This window comes from Gymnoscopelus microlampas (assembly GCF_963454915.1).
Source record: "Gymnoscopelus microlampas genome assembly, chromosome: 19".
In the NCBI taxonomy this organism is placed as follows: domain Eukaryota; kingdom Metazoa; phylum Chordata; class Actinopteri; order Myctophiformes; family Myctophidae; genus Gymnoscopelus; species Gymnoscopelus microlampas.
Window position 1 is genome coordinate 39301423 of NC_139956.1, and position 19194 is coordinate 39320616.

Below are 19194 nucleotides of genomic sequence, written 5' to 3' on the forward strand. Positions count from 1 at the left end.
AATCTTAAAATGACACAGCTGCTTTCCCGGTCTTAATGGGTTAAAATGACCTTTTTTCTCTCTCTGGTGGGTCACTTTCCTGTAGATGATAATTCTTTCCCTTTGTTTCTTGTTCTCTTTACCTCGCTCCCATGCTATTCTTTCTTCTTTTTTCCCCCTATTTTCTCTTTGTGTGAAACTCCAACCCTTCACACCACAGCTCCGTCATGCAGAGACAAGTCTTTGTTATGATAATCGTGTATTCTTTTTCATGTGGCGTACGCTGCGGTGCTCGTGTAACATCCTGCTGGTTTGCGGTGTGCGCCGGTGGAAAGTAACTAAGTACATTTACTGAAATACTGTACTTAAGTACAATGTTGAGGTTTTTTTTTTTTTACTTTACTTGAGTATTTCCAATTTTCAGTACTTTTGCTTCTACTCCACTACATCTCAGAGGCAAATATTGTACTTTTTACTCCACTACAATTATTTGAAAACTTTAGTTACTTTATAGATTTTGATAATTATTACAAAATATACTTTAACCACATCAGCCCTATATACATTTCGGCAATTTGAAAATAGCCAATCTATAAGCTCACAATGCGTCGCAACACATTGTGAGCTTGTAGATCTACTATTTTCAAAATATTTGTATACATTTTAAACTTGAAATGGACATTCTGCATAATGAGTACTTTTACTTTTGGTACTTTAAGTACATTTTGATGCCAATACTTTTTTTACTCAAGTGCATTTTGAATTCCGGACTTTTCCTATTTCTACAGTGCATTATTGATACTTTTACTTAAAGGTAGAGTAAGTGATTTGCGTTGGTTAAAATACGTGTTAAATAGCTCTATATTGTGATAGTACTCATTGCTATAGAGTGTTTGTTCAGTAAAAGGAGTCTCCCATGTCTCTCCAGCTCTTTATTAAACAGAAAATGCATTTTCAGTGCTCTCTCCTGATTGGCTTAAATGTTGTCACCTACCTGAAAGTGTACTATATTCTGCTACTAAAGAGCTGGAGAGACCCCTGTGACCGAACAAACACTCTGTAGCAATGATTACTATCAGAATATAGTACTTTAACCTTTAAACAAAACAAAAAAAGATTACCAAAAAATATCACTTACCTTACCTTTAAAGGACGACCCATTTTCAACCTATCTTCATATAATTGGTCCTCACTAATACTCATGATAAAATGGTAAAAAAAAAAATCTACTCGGTCTGTGGACAGTTCAGAGTCCCGTCTACCAGTGACATCATCAATGGGGAATCCAAGCTAATAGAAACTGCAGGCTTTCTATTCCTGGAAAGTTGCAATGCAATAAAAGAAGCCATTGTTCTCGTGTTAATAAAAATCTAAATAAGAAATGTGAAATCTTGTTGGGAAAAAAAATCATGCGTAACGATGATGTCACTGGTAGACAGGTTTCTGGACTGTCCACAGCCCTCCTATGAGACACAGACCAAGTAGAAAAAAATGGTACCATTTTATCATGAGTATTAGTGAGGACCAATTATATGACGATAGCTTGAAAATCGGTGAAGTCGTCCTTTAAGTATAAAATGTGAGTACTTTTTCCACCACTGGTGTTGTGTAGCATCGTTGCGGCATGAACGCACATGTAGTACAAATGTATCCACACACACACACACACACACACACACACACACACACACACACACACACACACACACACACACACACACACACACACACACACACACACTACAGTAGGTGCGCGCAGGATTTTGCAAGTGGTAAAGTTCTGCCTGAATGCTTTCTAGTTGAGGTAGCGGAGTCGGGTTTATTTCGGGAACTGACAGCTCCCTTCTGTATTTCCTGCTGCTGATGAAGGTCAACTATACATAATGTCTCTGTTCTCTGTCTCTCCAGAGCTCTCGTCTGAAGTGACAGGATTAGAGTCCCAAAGGTTATTCTTAACCCATGAATACCTGAGGCCGATTCTACAGTAGTTCTCACTCTTTCAAGCTTTTTCTAAATTTGTTCAGCTTGTATATCTGCTAATTTTTTACAGTGGGTGGAAGAAGTATCACATGTTTTTACTTCAGTAAAAGTATCAATACCACACTATGAAAATACTCTGTTGCAAGTAAAATGCCTGTTTTCAAAATGTTACTTGAGTAAAAGTACAAAAGGGTGGCATTAAAATATACTTAAAGTATCAAAAGTAAAAGTACACAAATGTTTGAAACGATGCGTTGTGAGCTTGTAGATCGGCTATTTTCAAATAGCCTATGTATACAATGGGGCTGAAGTGGTTAATGTATGTTTTATAATATAATCATTTATATCTGCAAAGTAACTAGTAACTAAAGTTTTCAAATAATTGTAGTCGAGTAAAAGTACAATATTTGCCTCTGAGATGTAACGGAGTAGAAGTACTGAAAATGAAACTATGTGTTCAGCCAGAATGCATGAACCCTGCTTATTTTGGTGACCTTTAATGACCTCCACTCTGTCGCCACCCTCAGGCCAAACCTCTCATTTCCACCCAAAGTTATCTCAGAATCTACTGGGCATGTTGCCATGAGTCTTGTTGTGTGAATCCATGCCTACTGGCATGTGAACCCAGCTATTTGAGTGACCCCTTGACCTTTCCTCTCGTCTAGGACAAGGGTTCCCAAACTTTTCAGGCCGCGACCCCCCAAAATAATCATACTGTATTTGAACTGGGGGACCCTCCACCCTAGCAAGCACTCGGTATTGTAGGAGTTGAGGCATTATATTTAATTTGACTCTGTTCCACAGATAAATATTGTGAAATTAGCCAAACTGCAAGCCTCGCTGAGCTTGTAGATCGGGTATTTTCACAATATTTGCCTATTTCTTGCATAATATTTGACAATTTGGTATTAAAAATGTCTTGAAAGTCATTAAATTGTCACTTTAGAAATGTGCAGCTAGATACCCTGTATACACATATACTGTATGTCGGTTTGTTTACTGTTGTTTACTGCTAATCATCTGGGGACCCCCCAAAAACAATGTGGGGACCCCCCTGGAGGTCCCGACCCCTAGTTTGGGAACCACTTGTCTACTGCAGTGTTTCTCAACCTTTTCTTCATTTCCAAGGACACACATTTTGATTTGCATCAGGCCACAAACCCCTATTTGATACACTATTGTATTCCCCCAATCTATACCGTAAAATCCTCCAGTGTTAATTTAATATCTTTTATATCCTGTATCTTGTCTCCTGCATTTCCATGTTTTTGTTCGCCCCCCCCACGCACACGCACACACACACACACACACACACACACACACACACACACACACACACACACACACACACACACACACACACACACACACACACACACACACACACAGAGAGAGAGTGCTTAAGTACATACATACATATTCAAATTCACATTCCTCTCGCTACATCAGCAACTAATTGCCCTCAGGCGGTCATAGCGAGTGCATCCTCAGAGACCGTTTGCTGTAGTGGCAAATTGGAATTTTAAATGCTGCCCTGGCATAACCCTTTTTCATTATTGTCGTGTTTGTGTTTCGAAACGAGTCGGGGAAGTAAGGAAATGTCACCACGGACGCCGGTTGATATTAGAGGCGATTTATTCATAGGTCAGCCGCTTTTGCCACGCAGGGGTGACTTGTTTAAATATGCACCGTAGCTACTAGCCTACACAACAACCATATCCCCTGTGTTCATGAAAACCTGCAGGATCGACTGAGGCTTCGTCCACACGTACACGGGTATTTTCATAAACGTAGCTTTTTATATGCGTTTTGGGGGGTTCGTCCACACGCAAACGCGTTTTTGCTCCATGTAAACGCATCTTTTGGAAAACTCCTGCCACAGTGTATTTTTTTAAAAACTCCGGCTATGTGTTCCCGTGTGGACACGGTAAACGGAGTTTTTGCAATCGTTTTGTAACGTTTAGCCGTTGTCGTGTGGACAGAGAGATTTGTTTAAACAGGGCCGTGTAGACGCGGAGGTTTTCAAAAACGAAAACGAAATATCTGCGTTTATGAAAATACCCGTGTACGTGTGGACGAAGCCTTAAAACACGACTTATGCCAGTGTTTCTATACAACTGCAGATCTTATGCCACTGTTTACAACTGCAGATCCATCAGAGGTCATCCAACCATCCAATGATGGCAAGGCTGAACACCACAACCATTACACTCAGCAGTAATGTGCAAATTAGGTTCTGTTTTTTTTTTTACTCTCGCAGAATTTCATTAACATAAGTAGATGTAAACCAAATGCAACGCGTCATTAAAAAAAGGATTTTAGTCACACTGAAGCACTCTCCCCCCCCTGCTAACACTGCTACCAAGTTGTGCCGTGCTCCTATCACTTTAATGTCTTCCTATGAATACATGTATGTGCTTCTGGCACGCCTGCGTATGCCAGCAGCCTCGGCGTGCGTCTCTCCAGAGCCATACTGTACAGGTGAGAACAAAGGTCTGATGGCCATGATGAATAATGAAAGGCCCCAGCATGGTTGCATAATATGGATGGAGTCTCCTCTCCAACTGTGACAGAATGTCCACTTTGCCATGCACCAGCTCAGGCCGAGATGGGTCACTATCGGAGCCCCCAAAATGTACTTAAAGTACCATAAGTGAAAGTACTAGAATGTTTGAAAATAGCAGATCTTCAAGCTCACAACGCGAAGCCCCTTGACTGATCTATTGGGTCTTGCAGTTGGGGGTTGGGTTCTACCATAGAGTTATAATATATCCAGAGGGCGGATTATTGCCCCGCCTCCAGCTATTAATTTCTATGAAAGTTGCTCAGTGGCGTTTGAAGCACCCGGAAGACTGACGGAAGTTTAAAGTGGTCTACACTCTGATTGGGCTGTCTGCCGGAAGTACTGAATATTGAGTCGAAAAGTCATGTCCATAGAGTTCTGAGCAGGCGCACAAACGAAAATATGTTTTTAAATGCGGAAGTGTTGCATTCTCAGATTGACCACCAGGCGACGGCCGCTTCAATGTTCTACCGCGGCTCTGGGGGCCTGGGTTCTACCTTTACGGATTTACAGATACCTTTACAGCCAATTTAGTGTAATTGGCTAATAAGAGTCCTTTTCACACCAGAAGCCCTTTTCTGACAAAGTGTTTATGTTGCTAAGCAGTCCTCATTTAACTCTCGAATTTCTATAACGTTTTCCTTCAGCTTTGACCGGTCTTGTTTGTTCACGTCAAGGTTGAGGTAGCGGAGCTCTGTTGAGACTAATGCTGCTTAATGACAAAAGTGCAAAAAAAAATATCTCAGACTCAACCCCATGGCCTCTCTCTGGTCTTGAAAACGCACTAAAATAACAACTTCATAGGAATACATTCCATTCCTCTACCAGCTTGGTGAAACGAGCCCTGATGGAAGCTTGATGTCCTCTGGAACGGGGACGGAAAACACGCTATGTGTAATAATGTACTAAGGATAAATAATGCATGTCTTTCATGCAATTAGAACAGCTGCCCGGAATACATTTGTACAAATTAGACCCTCGGAGTATTTTCACTGTGTTTAACGCATTAAGACCGGGAACGCATCTTGAGTCATTTTTAGATTTCTTTGGCTATTCAAAAAATAGCAGATCTACAAGCTCATAGTGTGGCACCGAGTGCCACGCTATGAGCTTGTAGATCTGCTATTTTTGAACAATTTTTGCACAATTTCTTCATGATTTTTCAAAATGAAATAGCCCAAAGTATAACATCATGGTTATAGCTAAAACAATCTAAAATGACACATATATCTGTGTCTTCCCGGATTGAATGGGTTAATGTGCCATTCAGCCTCGCCGCCGCCCGCTACACCGCCTGCCCTTACCCGAGCCATGCTTTAAGTCCCATTAAGACAACAATCAGCCACATCGCTCTTCTGTAAGTAGCTGCTGTCGCTAATGGCATGTAGATCTGCTATTTTCAAATAGCCTAGGTATAAAATAGGACTAAAGTGGTTATATTTGCTTTGTTTTTGAGCCATTTCTGAGCCAATAATTTGATGACAAGGTCCTTGTTCGATAGGAGTCTCAGTGGAGACTCTTTGAGTCTCCTATCGGAGACATTAGCATCTTTCCGCCGGAAAGGAGTGCGACAAAAGCAAAAAAATTATCGGCTTCATGGGGTGTGTTATTGATAGAAAATAAGTCATTTTTTGGGTGAACTACTCCTTTAATGTATGTTTTATAATGTCATAATTTATAACTGCAAAGTAACTAGTAACTAAAGTTTTCAAATACTTGTTGTGGAGTAAACGTACACTATTTGCATCTGAGATGTTGCGGAGTAGAAGTAAAAGTACTGGAAATTGGAAATGCTCAAGTAAAGTACAAATACCTCAAAAGAGTACTTAAGTACAGTATTTGAGTACATGTACTTGGTTACTTTCCACCACTGCATGTATGATACAAAGACAAAGACAGTCATACACGGGGGGAAAGCAAAATTGCAGACACAAAGGGCCGCATGCCACAGCACAATGGAGATATGGTGATTGGGGGAGAGAGGTAGAGAGGAGCAAGGGATTATGATAATGACGAGGTGACAGCTGTTCAGCCTGGGAGAGCAGCTGTATACACTAAAGCAGACGAGTTCTGCCAGAGCCCAGCGTAGGAACCCTAAGCCAGTGTAAGATAGACAGTAGATACAGACTGAAGGGGTTTGGGGGAAGGGTGTGTGTATGTGTGCAGGTTAAACATATTTAGTATGATATACTAGTAATACTGGAGAGAGAGAGAGAGAGAGAGAGAGAGAGAGAGAGAGAGAGAGAGAGAGAGAGAGAGAGAGAGAGAGAGAGAGAGAGAGAGAGAGAGAGAGAGAGAGAGAGAGAGAGAGAGAGAGAGAGAGAGAGAGAGAGAGAGAGAGAGAGAGAGAGAGAGAGAGAGAGAGAGAGAGAGAGAGAGAGAGAGACATTATTTGGGACCTGCATATTCACATTGAATTGTGCTGTTTTGTATAGCCCACGTACTGTATAACACACGTGCACGCACACACTTATACTGCACTACATCTCAGAGGCAAATATTGTACTTTTACTCCACTACACTTATCTGAAACACCTATACATTTTGGCAGTTTGAAAATAGCCGGTCTACAAGCTCACAATTCGTCACACACACACACACGCACACGCACACGCACAGCTAGGAGGTACTGTACGTTAATCGCGTAGAAAAGCATTCGGGCAGAAGTTCGCAGAACGTGCTGAACAGACAAACAAAGACAGACCTGCGGTTGGTTGGTTGGTTGGTTGTTTGGCTGCTGATGTCTTCAATGCAGGTGGTCTCTCACTCTGTGTCCCCCCACTCCGTCTCCCCACCTGCTCTCCCTTCCCATGTTTAATTTCCCTCTGCCAGCTTTTTCCCCCCTTTTTTTCTCCCTGTCTGGAAACATTTTATTGGGAATTCATGGGAATGAAACACCCGTGCGACTGGACAAAGAGGAAGAACAGGAACACAGCGGTGACGTACTGTGAAAAAGGGCTCACCAGCGCTAGTGCCAGTTGACTCTTTATTGTGTCTACCCGTCTCTTTTTAGTTTTTTTTTTTAGCTTTTTAGCCCTTTTTCTCCCCATATGCACAGCTGCCATATTGGAAACACATTGGGCCTCTTCCTTACTTCATTCACAGGTTTTACCAATAATACTAATAATACTCTGTTCCATTTAGTGTAGCACAGTGGTTCTCAAACAAAATGGAACGAAATGGACCCTAACAGGTCCATTTGGTTCCATTTGTACACTCTCAGAGTTACAGACACATAAGGATCAATTTGGTTCTTAACTATTACTTTGGCTGGGGACCCCCTGGAACCCCCTCAAGGACCACTGGTGGTCCCCGGACCACTGGTTGAGAACCACTGGTGTAGACGCCTTTTTCTTTTTTTTTACCACAAACACAGAAAAAGCTAGAATATGGAGATGAAAGGTTTCTGTCCGACAGCAACGGTAAGATGGATTGTCAGTGGCACAATGTTTTGATGCCAAGGCTCCCCGGCTAATGTTTTTGTGTGAGGTGTCCACCTTGAGTTGAAATCCATGTCCTCATAGCCAAGAAAGAGCCGGGTTAAGTTGAGTTCCTGCCCCCAGTGGTCTCGGTGAACCACCTCACCCTCCACCCCCTCTGTCCTCTAGTAAGCCCTGCCTGGAGCTCAGATCAATGGACAGATCTGAGGGTCGACGGACCAGTCTTAATCCCTCAGCCTTATCGATCACAGCGTTCAGCCTCTATCTGTATCCTTTATTTATTTCTCTCTCTCTCTCTCTCTCTCTCTCTCTCTCTCTCTCTCTCTCTCTCTCTCTCTCTCTCTCTCTCTCTCTCTCTCTCATTGCTTCTAAGGTCTAGAGAGATGTTAAATTAATAGCGTGGCATTGGCGTTGGCATGAAAGCCCAACTTGCGAAACTGTGGCCACACGGCAAACATGCCAAGGGATCTAATAATTCAGCTCTAAATGCGTCAACTGAAAATAGATTGAATCGGTTGAATTTGCATCATGTCTATAATATGCATCCGAGAAATAGATCGTTTGACATCTTTTATCTCTTTTATTGAATGACAAATGTCATTAGGTTGACAAATGTTGGGCACATACATATTTTATTTGAGGTTTGGCACAATTGTAATTGATTTGGGCGGACATTCGTAAAAAAAACGCAGACAAAAAAGATTGAATTAGATTGAACGTGTAATCATGCTCATAAGTACAAAATATGTGTGGAAACAAAGCTTAGTGAATGAGGCCCAATGTCTGCAAGATCTCCTGAAACACAGAGCACTCCATGCAGTCAAGACAACTCTCCTCTCACCAACAATCGTCTTATTGAGCCTGATTCTTTGTTAAGCCGTCTACTCCTCTGCACGTCTCCTGTTTTACTCCCGGTCTCCATCCATACCACACATCTCTCTGTATTGCCCCCAGCGCCTCCCTCCCTCTCTCTATCTGTCTTTCACTCTCTGTCTCTCTCTGGATCTCGGAGGCCCCTGGGCTTCCCTCCATGCAGTCGATTATCACACATCTAAAGATCTCCTCAGTCCTGTTGGGGTCCAATTAGCGGTGGGATGGAGCACCAGTCAATATACGGTGGTCTCCATGGACAGCATCATCCTCCCCGTCTCCGCACACACGTGTGCGCGCGTGTGTGTGTGTATTACTATACTTCCGAGGACCAAGTATAGTTGAATTTGAAGACATATACATTGTGAGGACCGTTTTCCTGGTCCTCACAAGACAAATGGCTGTTTTATAGTTAAAAAACATTTTTTAGAGATACGTTTACAATTAGAAACATATTCAGGTCAGGATTAGACATTTAGGTGTCTTAGAGGTTAGGTTTAGGGTCTGGAATTAGAGTTCAACATGATTTATACTTAGTTGCGCGCCAGTGTCATGCACCGAAAAATAGCCGATCTATAAGCTCACAACGCGTCGCAGCGCGACACGTTGTGGGCTTGTAGATCTGCTGTTTTTAGGCTTACGGTTAAAAATGGCAATTATTATTTTTAAATGGCATTCATAACATGGCTGTCCTAAAGTGTTGATGTCCTCACAAGTATAGTAATACAAACGTGTGTGTGTGTGTGTTATTACCCAACCGTATTATTGAAGCACCAGTGCATGCTGAGGGGACATGGGTAATCAGGCTGCTGATTGGATCAAAGGCTAATTACAGCGATGGGTCCGATGAATCGTGAAAGAATGCAGAATAACAATGAGCGGAAGATAAACAACACCACACATGTAGACAGTGGTGGGCAAAGTACTATTTTTGTTTTACGTAAGTAAAAGTATCCATACTGCAATGTAGAAATACTCTGTTACAATAAAAGCCCGGAATTCAAAAAAATGCACTTGAGTACAAGTACAAAAGTATTGGTATATCAACATGTACATAAAGTACCAAAAGTAGAAAGTACTCATTATACAGAATGTCCCATTTCACAAGTTTTCAAATGTGTAAAATGTATACAAATCTTTTGAAAATAGCATATCTACAAGCTCACAATGTGTCGCATCACGACACATTGTGAGCTTGTAGATCTGCTATTTTCAAATGGTCAAAATGTAAATAGGGCTGAAGTGGTTAATGTATGTTTCATAATAATAATCAAAATCTACAAAGTAACTTGTAACTAAAGTTTTCAAATAATTGTAATGGAGTAAAAGTACAATATTTGTCTCTGAGATGTTTATGGGTAGAAGTAAAAGTATCGAAAATGGGAAATACTCCAGTAAAGTATATCAAAATTGTACTTAAGTACAGTACTAGAGATGCACACAGATGTGAGTACACTACACACCAAAGAGAGGAGAAGACACACACGGGTAGAGTAGATACAGAGTTTAAATGAAGAGATATTGACCTACAGTATCTCCTCGAAAATAACCAAACATTGTTATGCAAAGTAAATGCAGGCTTAGAAGTACTAATAAATAAACTATAACAATTGTAGAATGCAGCCTTTTTTGTATTGTCTTTTCCTTGTTTTTTGTTTTGTTTTGTTTTTTCCTTTTTTTGGTTTTGTATCCTTGTATTATATGTGTTTGTCTTTTGAAAATAATAAGTACTAATAAATACATACATTTTCTGGGGTGGATGGGATGACAGTGGCATGTTAATCTTAATGTTCCTTGTCCATGCACTCTAATAAACAAGCTTTTATTTTCATTTGGAACTAGAGAGTATTTTGGCGCGAGGCTGTGAGGAAGGAATATTTAGAAACACTACTTGATGGTATCCTTGCATACACATCTGCATGTGCAAGCAAATAACTGTGTGTGTGTGTGTGTGTGTGTGTGTGTGTGTGTGTGTGTGTGTGTGTGTGTGTGTGTGTGTGTGTGTGTGTGTGTGTGTGTGTGTGTGTGTGTGTGTGTGTGTGTGTGTGTGTGTGTGTGTGAGAGAGAGAGCATAGGGCACTCACTTAGAGAAAGTGGCAAAACAAGGAGTAATTCCTTTTAATTGAATTGACAGGGGATTTACCTTCTTGCCCAGAGAAATTCAGCTGGGTGTGCATTTTTTGGTTAGTTTTTTCCTCCAAGCTGTGGTGAATTATCATTTATGTGTGTGGTCTCTCTGTTGTGAATGAGTTTGTCCCCCGGAAAGGGTGGGATGTAGCACACTTTGATGAAGTAATCGTATCTAATTGTTTTTCACTTTTTTACAATGACTGCCTTTCTTTCACCTCTCTCAGGTTTATGATTCTGTAACATCTTCCTCGTCTCTTTATATCTCCTCTGTCCTCCTCAAAGGCTGACGCGATGCGACACGTTGTGAGCTTAATTGTAGTGTAGATCTGCTATTTTCAAACATTTTAGTACTTTTACTTTTGGTACTTTGAGTATATTTTTCTGCCAATACTTTTGCACTTTTACTCAAGTAACATTCTGAACCACAGGCCTTTTACTTGTTACAGAGTATTATTAAATTATGGTATTGCTACTTTTACTTTTACTCAGAACATTTGAGTACTTCTTCCACCACTGGTCACAATAGACCATATTCACACGGCGGCCATATTGGAATTTAACATTGAAAGTGCCGCCACCCGGGGTGGCTACTTTCATTGACTTCATAGAAACATGGCCGCCGTGTGAATATGGTCTATGGGGAACGCTTCCGCAATAGAACTCCACGGGTCAAACAAGTCCACCTCAAACTTCTGTGTGATTTGTTACTGTATCTGACTTCATATACTGTAAGCTGCTGAGGAGGTTGTTTTTTCTCTCTGTCGTTGCTCATGAAAAGAAAAACGAGCCCCCCGGGGTCTGTTTCACTTTATTTTGACACGACTGTCGATACTTGTTTACTCTAGGTAACAGCGCTCTGATTTATTCGCATGAAATTGCGGCCGACATGGCGGGTGGACTGACTTTCCAAATTAAAATACAAATACAATTTCTTTGAACATGTACAGAGAGTGCACGGCCAAGATTCCCAGGCCCTGCCAATTTTCCGCATCAGTCAAATAAGCCGTAGGTAGCTGCCAAGTTGCAGTCTCGTGGGCGCTGGTCAATGTTGCCATATCTGCTTATTCTAAGCGACTTTAGGCTTGTTTTGTCTGTAAAGTTGCTTGAGAATATTGTTGGTTGCTTTTTTTTTTGGGGCTTGTTTCTTAAGTGTGGTTGCTTATTTGGGCTTACTAATGTTGTTTAAAGCAGTGGTTCCCAACATGTCAAGGACACCAAATTAGTGTGTATTTGTCTGCAGACAAAAATATTTTATGCCAGGGACCCCCATACAAGATTTATGTTTTTAGAATGTTTCAAAAATATTCCACATTTAGCTCTTTTTGGGGTGGATTTCTTTGAAAATTGCAGAAGGTCACAACGCATTGCATCACGACTCGTTGTGAGCTTGTAGATTGGCTATTAACCAAAAAAAAACGATGTATAGGTTGAAAGTGTGACCCAGTCGTTTCTTTTGGGCTTGTTTTCATAGACCGTATGGTTGCTTGTTTTTCTCGCAAAATCTGGCAACACTGGCACTGGTCAGTAGCCTACTCTGGCTTCTACACTGTTCAGCAGTTTTGTCAGTGTGGGCTGGTACACGCCGCTGCCAAACACACTCTCCCCTCTGTCTCCTGTCCATAGTGATTAATCACAGACTATGTCCTTTTCCCATTCCTCAAAAAAATATATCACTGTGCTGAATTTGCACTGAAAATCATGAGACTCCTAATGTGGATGGTGTCCAGTGGTGGTAAAAGTACTCAAATGTTTTTGACAACGCCTCGAATCAATATACAGTATTCACGCGAGGGCTCGATTGTAAACAAAAGACCTGTTGTGTGTTTTTTGACAGATCCCAGGGATGCTTGCAGCAAAATACTGGAATGCACCGCATTCCTTTGCAGACTGTCTTTCTGTCAAGCTTACAGCACTATGAGAACAGAACTTTAGGGCTTTCAGAGGTGGATTGGCCTTGTAGCAAGTTGACTCGGATGGCCCCAATGCTCTATCTTGTTTACAGCCTAACCAGCCTGTATTTCTTTCTGTGATACAGTTGCCTTGTTTTATGTTGGGTTGAGACATTCCTATGGTTCTCCCTTGTCCTTTCCTCGTCCTCGAATTGTGTTGGTCTATAACCTGTGCTTAATTTGGACTAGCAGATTAATGTGTGATATGGAAAATAACCGAAGGTTTAGCTATAGCTTAGGCGTCAGGGGTGTTCAAACTTTTATCAAAGGGGACCATATTTGGAACATATTTAATACATACCTTAGACAACACAAGGAAGAAGCAACAACCACATATCAAAACCCTCTGATTTCAAAACTTAAATGTTAGAAATTTCACATATATGGCGGGCCATGAATAATACATTTTAGGAAGGAAGCTGTGGGCCACATACCATCTTCCCCTGTGTCACGGTTTGGCCCCTGGGCCGGACTTTGGACTATACCTTACGTCTCAATCCCTCAGCATTTTGGTTCCATCGTCTGGTGAGAGTGTCAGCCTCTGCCGCCGGTACCTCATTACTAACGGAGGGACAGCTGTGCAGAGGTGGAACCTGTTGGCACAGACACCATCTGAGTCACAATGGGCCCCGCAAGCCATCAGGGACTGCTCGCTACACTCAACTCAGAGAGGCTCACACACACTCTCACATTCAGTTAATACTTTAAGACCTGAGGCCGATTCTACCAGTGGTGGAAGAAGTAGTCAAATGTTTTGCTTACGTATAAACACTGCAATGTAGAAACACTCTGTCACGAGTAAAAGTCCGGAATTCAAAAATGTACTTGAGTAAAAATATCAAAGTATTGGCATCAAAATGTACTTTAAGCACCAAAAGTAAACATAGTCAACATGCAAAATGTCCCATTTCAGTTTTCAAATGTATACACATCTTTTGAAAATAGCAGATCTACAAGCTCACAGTGTGTCGCATTGCGACGCATTGTGAGTTTGTAGATCGGCTATTTTCAAATGGCCGAAATATATATATATATATATATATATATATATATATATATATATATATATATATATATATATATATATATATATATATATATATATATATATATACATATATATATATAGGGCTGAAGTGGTTAATGTATGTTTTGTAATAATAATAAAAATCTACAAAGTAACTAGTAACTAAAGCTTTCAAATATGTGTTGAAAGTACAATATTTGCCTTGAGATGTAGTGAAAATTGGAAATACTCAAGTAAAGTACAAATACCTCAAGATTGTACTCGAGTACAGTACTCGAGTACGTGTGTACTTATTTACTTGCCACCACTGGATTCTACAAACGCCTTCTAAATCAGTAGCTCTCGCACTTTCAAGATTTGTAAAAATATAAAACAAAACTTTCAAAAATAGCAGATTTATAGATCTGCTATTTTTGTATGGCCGACGCTAAACTCTAAAACGACACAGCTATGCTTTCCCGGTGCTGATGGGTTAGGGATTGCCATCCACTTTGTCGACAATGACAGCCTTACAGACAGCTGGAGAAGTAGGGGAGAAAAAAAAGGCAGCACTGAAGTCCTTCTCTCTGTCACGGCATCTGTGAGAGCTGTCACTGAGGTTGTTAATAAAGTTTGGCAAGCGGCTGGCTGGCTGGCTGGCTCGCTGCCTCGAGGGGATGTACTCCCGTTCCGGGGGGTTTGTGCGGTAATCCGTAGTATAGTGTAGCTATCTTCGGAAGCTGAGCTCTATAGCTGCCAGGGTTAGAACTCCTAGTGCTTATACGGTGGGGTCACTGTACTGTATATGTCTATGGCGAGACTGTGTCGGTTCAGATTTAGACTGGTTTTGAGCTCTCAAAGCTCATTTTTTGAACCTTGGTTCCTGTGGAGAAACCTCACTCAACCCTGTGTGTGTGTGTGTGTGTGTGTTTGTGTGTGTGTGTGTGTGTGTGTGTGTGTGTGTGTGTGTGTGTGTGTGTGTGTGTGTGTGTGTGTGTGTGTGTGTGTGTGTGTGTGTGTGTGTGTGTGTGTGTGTGTGTGTGTGTGTGTGTGTGTGTGTGTGTGTGTGTGTGTACAAAAGTATTGGTATAAAAATGTACTTAAAGTACCAAAAGTAGAAAGTATCATTATGCAGAATGTCCCATTTTAAGTATAAAAATCATTCGAAAATAGCCGATCTACAAGCTCACAATGCGTCGCATCGCGACGCATTGTGAGCTTGTAGATCGGCTATTTTCAAATGGCCGAAATGTACAGTATAGGGCTGAAGTGTCTATTGCCTGTTTTGTAATAATAATCAAAATCTACAAAGTAACTGAAACTTTCGAATACATGTAGTGGAGTAAAAGTACAATATTTGGATCCAAGATGTTAGTCGTGTAGAAGTAAAAGTATTGGAAATTGGAAATACTCAAGTAAAGTGCAAATACCTCAAAATTGTATTTAAGTACGGTACTCAAGTAAATGTACTAACTCTAACATACTAAGAGCAGGTCGGTGTCTTGCACGTTTCAATGTACAATTAGACCCTCCGGAAAAAAGCGATTATGCAATCGCATTTACCGCATAATCAGCAAAATGGCGCATAATTATGCGGGGGTAATGTTTTTTCAAAAAGGCCGCATCGCATCGCATAATATGCGCTTCGCAACGCAACTTTTTGCAACTTTTCACATATTTCCACAAATTTCAAATTTTTCGCGACTTTTTGCATATTTCAATATTTCGCATATTGCCGCATATTTCACAACTTTCCGCATATTTCGCAACTTCAAGCAAAAATATATCAAGAGTTTTAGCCCGCATAATCAAGGATTTTTGCCTGCATTTTTCTGGGGGGTCTATACAATGTACAATATACTGTACAATGCACGTTGTAAAGAAAGTGCATTGGAAAAAAAGATGCTTTAGAAGTCCAGACCATTTAATGGAAGCCATGTCGAAATCCTCTCAGGGTCGGCTCGCTGAATGAGACGGAAACTGATTGTTCACCGCTGTGTGGCCTTACCCTGACATTTTTGGCATCACTGTATGCCGTCTATGAGGACGAGACTAGAAGGGATAAACATTCTCGCCGTATGAAAACGCACTTGTGGAAATATCTGGGCCCGAGGCCAGATATCTTATCAGGTCCGACGGAGGATATTAAAAGGACTTCATCATGTCTGACACAGGAATTCGAATTTCAGCAGACGTTCACCTCCTGAACTAATGTGTTGCCCTTCGCGTCGCCCAGCAGAGACCGTCGGCACTCCAATATCTTTGTGCATTCATTCCAAACGACATTTCATTTTACCCACGCTTCCTCCATAATTTGGCAACCTGTAGTTATGGAATGGAAGTGTGTAAATGTAGACGACTTTGCAGTGTCTCACATGACTGTCAACACCGAGCATGTGGACTGTCGGACTGCTTTCCCTTTGATGCATCATCACGTATAGCAGGTTTCCTTCCATAAGGCAGTGGTTCTCAAACTTTGTCATGTCAAGGACCCCCAAAATGATGCGTATTTGGCCACGGACCCCCATGTCAAAATATCGTGTTCCCGGGACCACCCCAGAAGCAAAGATTTGAGTTACAAATGCTCGCTTTAAAAAATTATTCAAAGATTTGCACAAATATTCACAATTTAAAAACAAGTATGACCAAAGTCATAATAAAGCCGCATGTGCCAGGCTTTTTTGGCCCCAATCTTTTCATAGACCTGATTACTTGTTTTTTGGATTGCTTGTTTCTCTCGCCAAACCTGGCAACATTTAGCGTCGCAAATTAACGCTCTAAAGCTTTTTATATAAGTGGTGGCAACATTTTGTGACACCACACGGGTCTTCCCAACAATAGCTAAGATTGAAGTCAGTGTGAACATGGGCAAATAATAACTTAATAGGCAAACTAGGTCTAATGAAGCACGCTAGCATTTAGGCTAACCCTCCTGGGCTGAAGCTGTCTCCCTTTCTCTCTCTCTCTGCTGTGTAACTCCGTGCGTTGCCTTGTTAGCTCTGCATTTTCTAAAGACCCGCATTTGTCACGGTGGGCCACAGCGTATAGCACAGAGCAGCAGTCTTGACTCTTTGAGTGCATCTGCCTCGGGGGGCCAGTCGGGGTACCCAGCTCCCCAACCCCGCCCAGGCCCACCGAATCCTTGAGACAAAGCCTAGTTCTTCACTCTTCCAGCCTGTCGATCACAACATCCTCCAGGCCCGATCGACCGACTGACTGACACTCTTGCCGCGGCAAACACAAAATCCCAGAAGACCCATAGCTGTCAAGACCAGGGGGCGCTCTCAGAACGTTTGAAAGACGAGAGTCTCTGATCCTGTGTGTACACACACACACACACACACACACACACACACACACACACACACACACACACACATACACATACACATACACATACACATACACACACACACACATCACACCACAATGTCTCAGTCATATGAATAATAGATTTATGAGGCTTCTGTTGAATTCCTAATGAAACGCTTCTGCTGTCTTAAATCCCCCCAAGTCTCCAAAATGAGGTTCAGTGCTTTTCTAGAACCAAGGCCCTTATGATCGAAAATGCCTCCGGAAGGGGAAAAAAGCGCATCATTTCGACTAACGGAAGCTTGTAGGTGTACTGCAAGGCAAGCACTCTGTGAACGTTTTCTCCAAGATTTAAAGTATCAAACAAGACGGATTGTGTTCAGTGTAATAGTTTCTCTTGGTGCTCTCTAAAGAAACACGCGCTGCATGGAAATCGGCAACAGATTCCCCCCCCAAAGGTCCCCCGCACATGAAATATAAAATGTAAAGTTGATGTCTGCATTGATGCGGTTTTATTGATTGAACACCACCACTGAAAGCAGAAACATCGTTTCCATGTCCCCTTTAGGAGATGAATCCCTAAATACAGGATGTTGCTGGGGGAGGAGGGTAGAGTCTTACTTTAGGAAATATAAAAACATTAATTGAAAAAGGGGAAGTTGAATCAAAGATTTGTCTGTGTTAGAGCAAAGGCCCATCCAGCATAAGATGGCCAGGAAAAATATTGCTTAGGGCGCCAAATTACCTGTGTGTGTGTTGTCCTCCTCCCAAATATTGTACTTTTACTCCACTACATTTATTTGAAAACTTTAGTTACTAGTTACTTTGTAGATTTTTATTATTATTACAAAACCTATATTAACCACTTTAGCTCTGTATACATTTCGGCCATTTGAAAATAGACGATCTACAAGCCCATGTGTCGCATTGCGACACATTGTGGGCTTGTAGATCTGCTATTTTCAAAAGAAAAACAATTTGAAAACTTGAAATGTGACATTCTGCACAATGAGTACTTTTACTTTTGGTACTTTAAGTACATTTTGATGCCAATACTTTTGTACTTTTACTCAAGTCAATTTTGAATTCCGGACTTTTACTTAAGTAAAGCAATTGAGTACGTTTTCCACCACTGTCAATTATAGGTAGAAGGACTATTCTGTGCTGCTGTGACACCCTGAATTTCCGTCTTGGGGAAGGGGTACGGTATCCTATCCAATCTTAGCGAACCAGGTCAAGGGACATAATACCAGCTGTACTCACATTGTCCCAAAGCATTGCACCGGGTTTACAAACCCTAGCAGAGCCTTTCATTGGCCTGACTGAACACTTCTCCTTATCACGTTTTGTTGTTCTGTTATAATTATGTTATTATTAATATCATGTCTCTCTCCTTCGCTGTGCCCTGTAGGTCATCCTCATTCTGACCAAGTACTACCACGCCGACTCCACCAAGGTCCTGGAGAGCTCTCTGTGGAGGTACGTTCAACTCGTATACTGTGCCAGTAGGCCTATGTCAGTGCTTCTCAACCTTTTCAGGACGTGGCGTGACCCCCCAAAATAATCATATTTGAACTGGGGACCCCCAAAATAATCATATTAGTACTGGGGACCCCCCACCCTGACAAGGACTTGGTATGTAGATACAGACACATATACATATTGTGAAAAGAGCCGATCTACAAGCTCACAATGGCTCGCGTTGTGAGCTTGTAGAAAACCCGACCCACATGTTGAGAACCACTGGCCTATGTGATGGTGATACGTCTGTGACAGACACAATGACCCGCAGGCAGCAGCAGGGAACAGGGACGATGGGAGCATGGCATGGGGGTGGGGGGAGGCATCTTTTTGGGCAGATACCATATCGACATGGTACGGGGGAGGCACAGCGGGCACTGGGAGCACCAGGGAAGGGCTTTGCGTCCCCTTTGAAGCAAACTAGAGACGCAAACTAGAGATGCG

The 19194-nt window shown here is 41.7% G+C and overlaps 1 protein-coding gene across 1 annotated transcript in view; it reads left to right on the top strand.

Annotated features, from left to right (window-relative positions):
- The window catches only part of LOC311034696 (VPS10 domain-containing receptor SorCS2-like), a 295855-nt gene that overhangs the window by 71496 nt on the left and 205165 nt on the right, over positions 1-19194 (top strand). The window contains exon 2 of the mRNA XM_084042652.1: positions 18641-18708. Within this exon, the coding sequence (XP_083898778.1) occupies positions 18641-18708 (68 nt within the window). The remainder of the gene's footprint in view (positions 1-18640; positions 18709-19194) is intronic.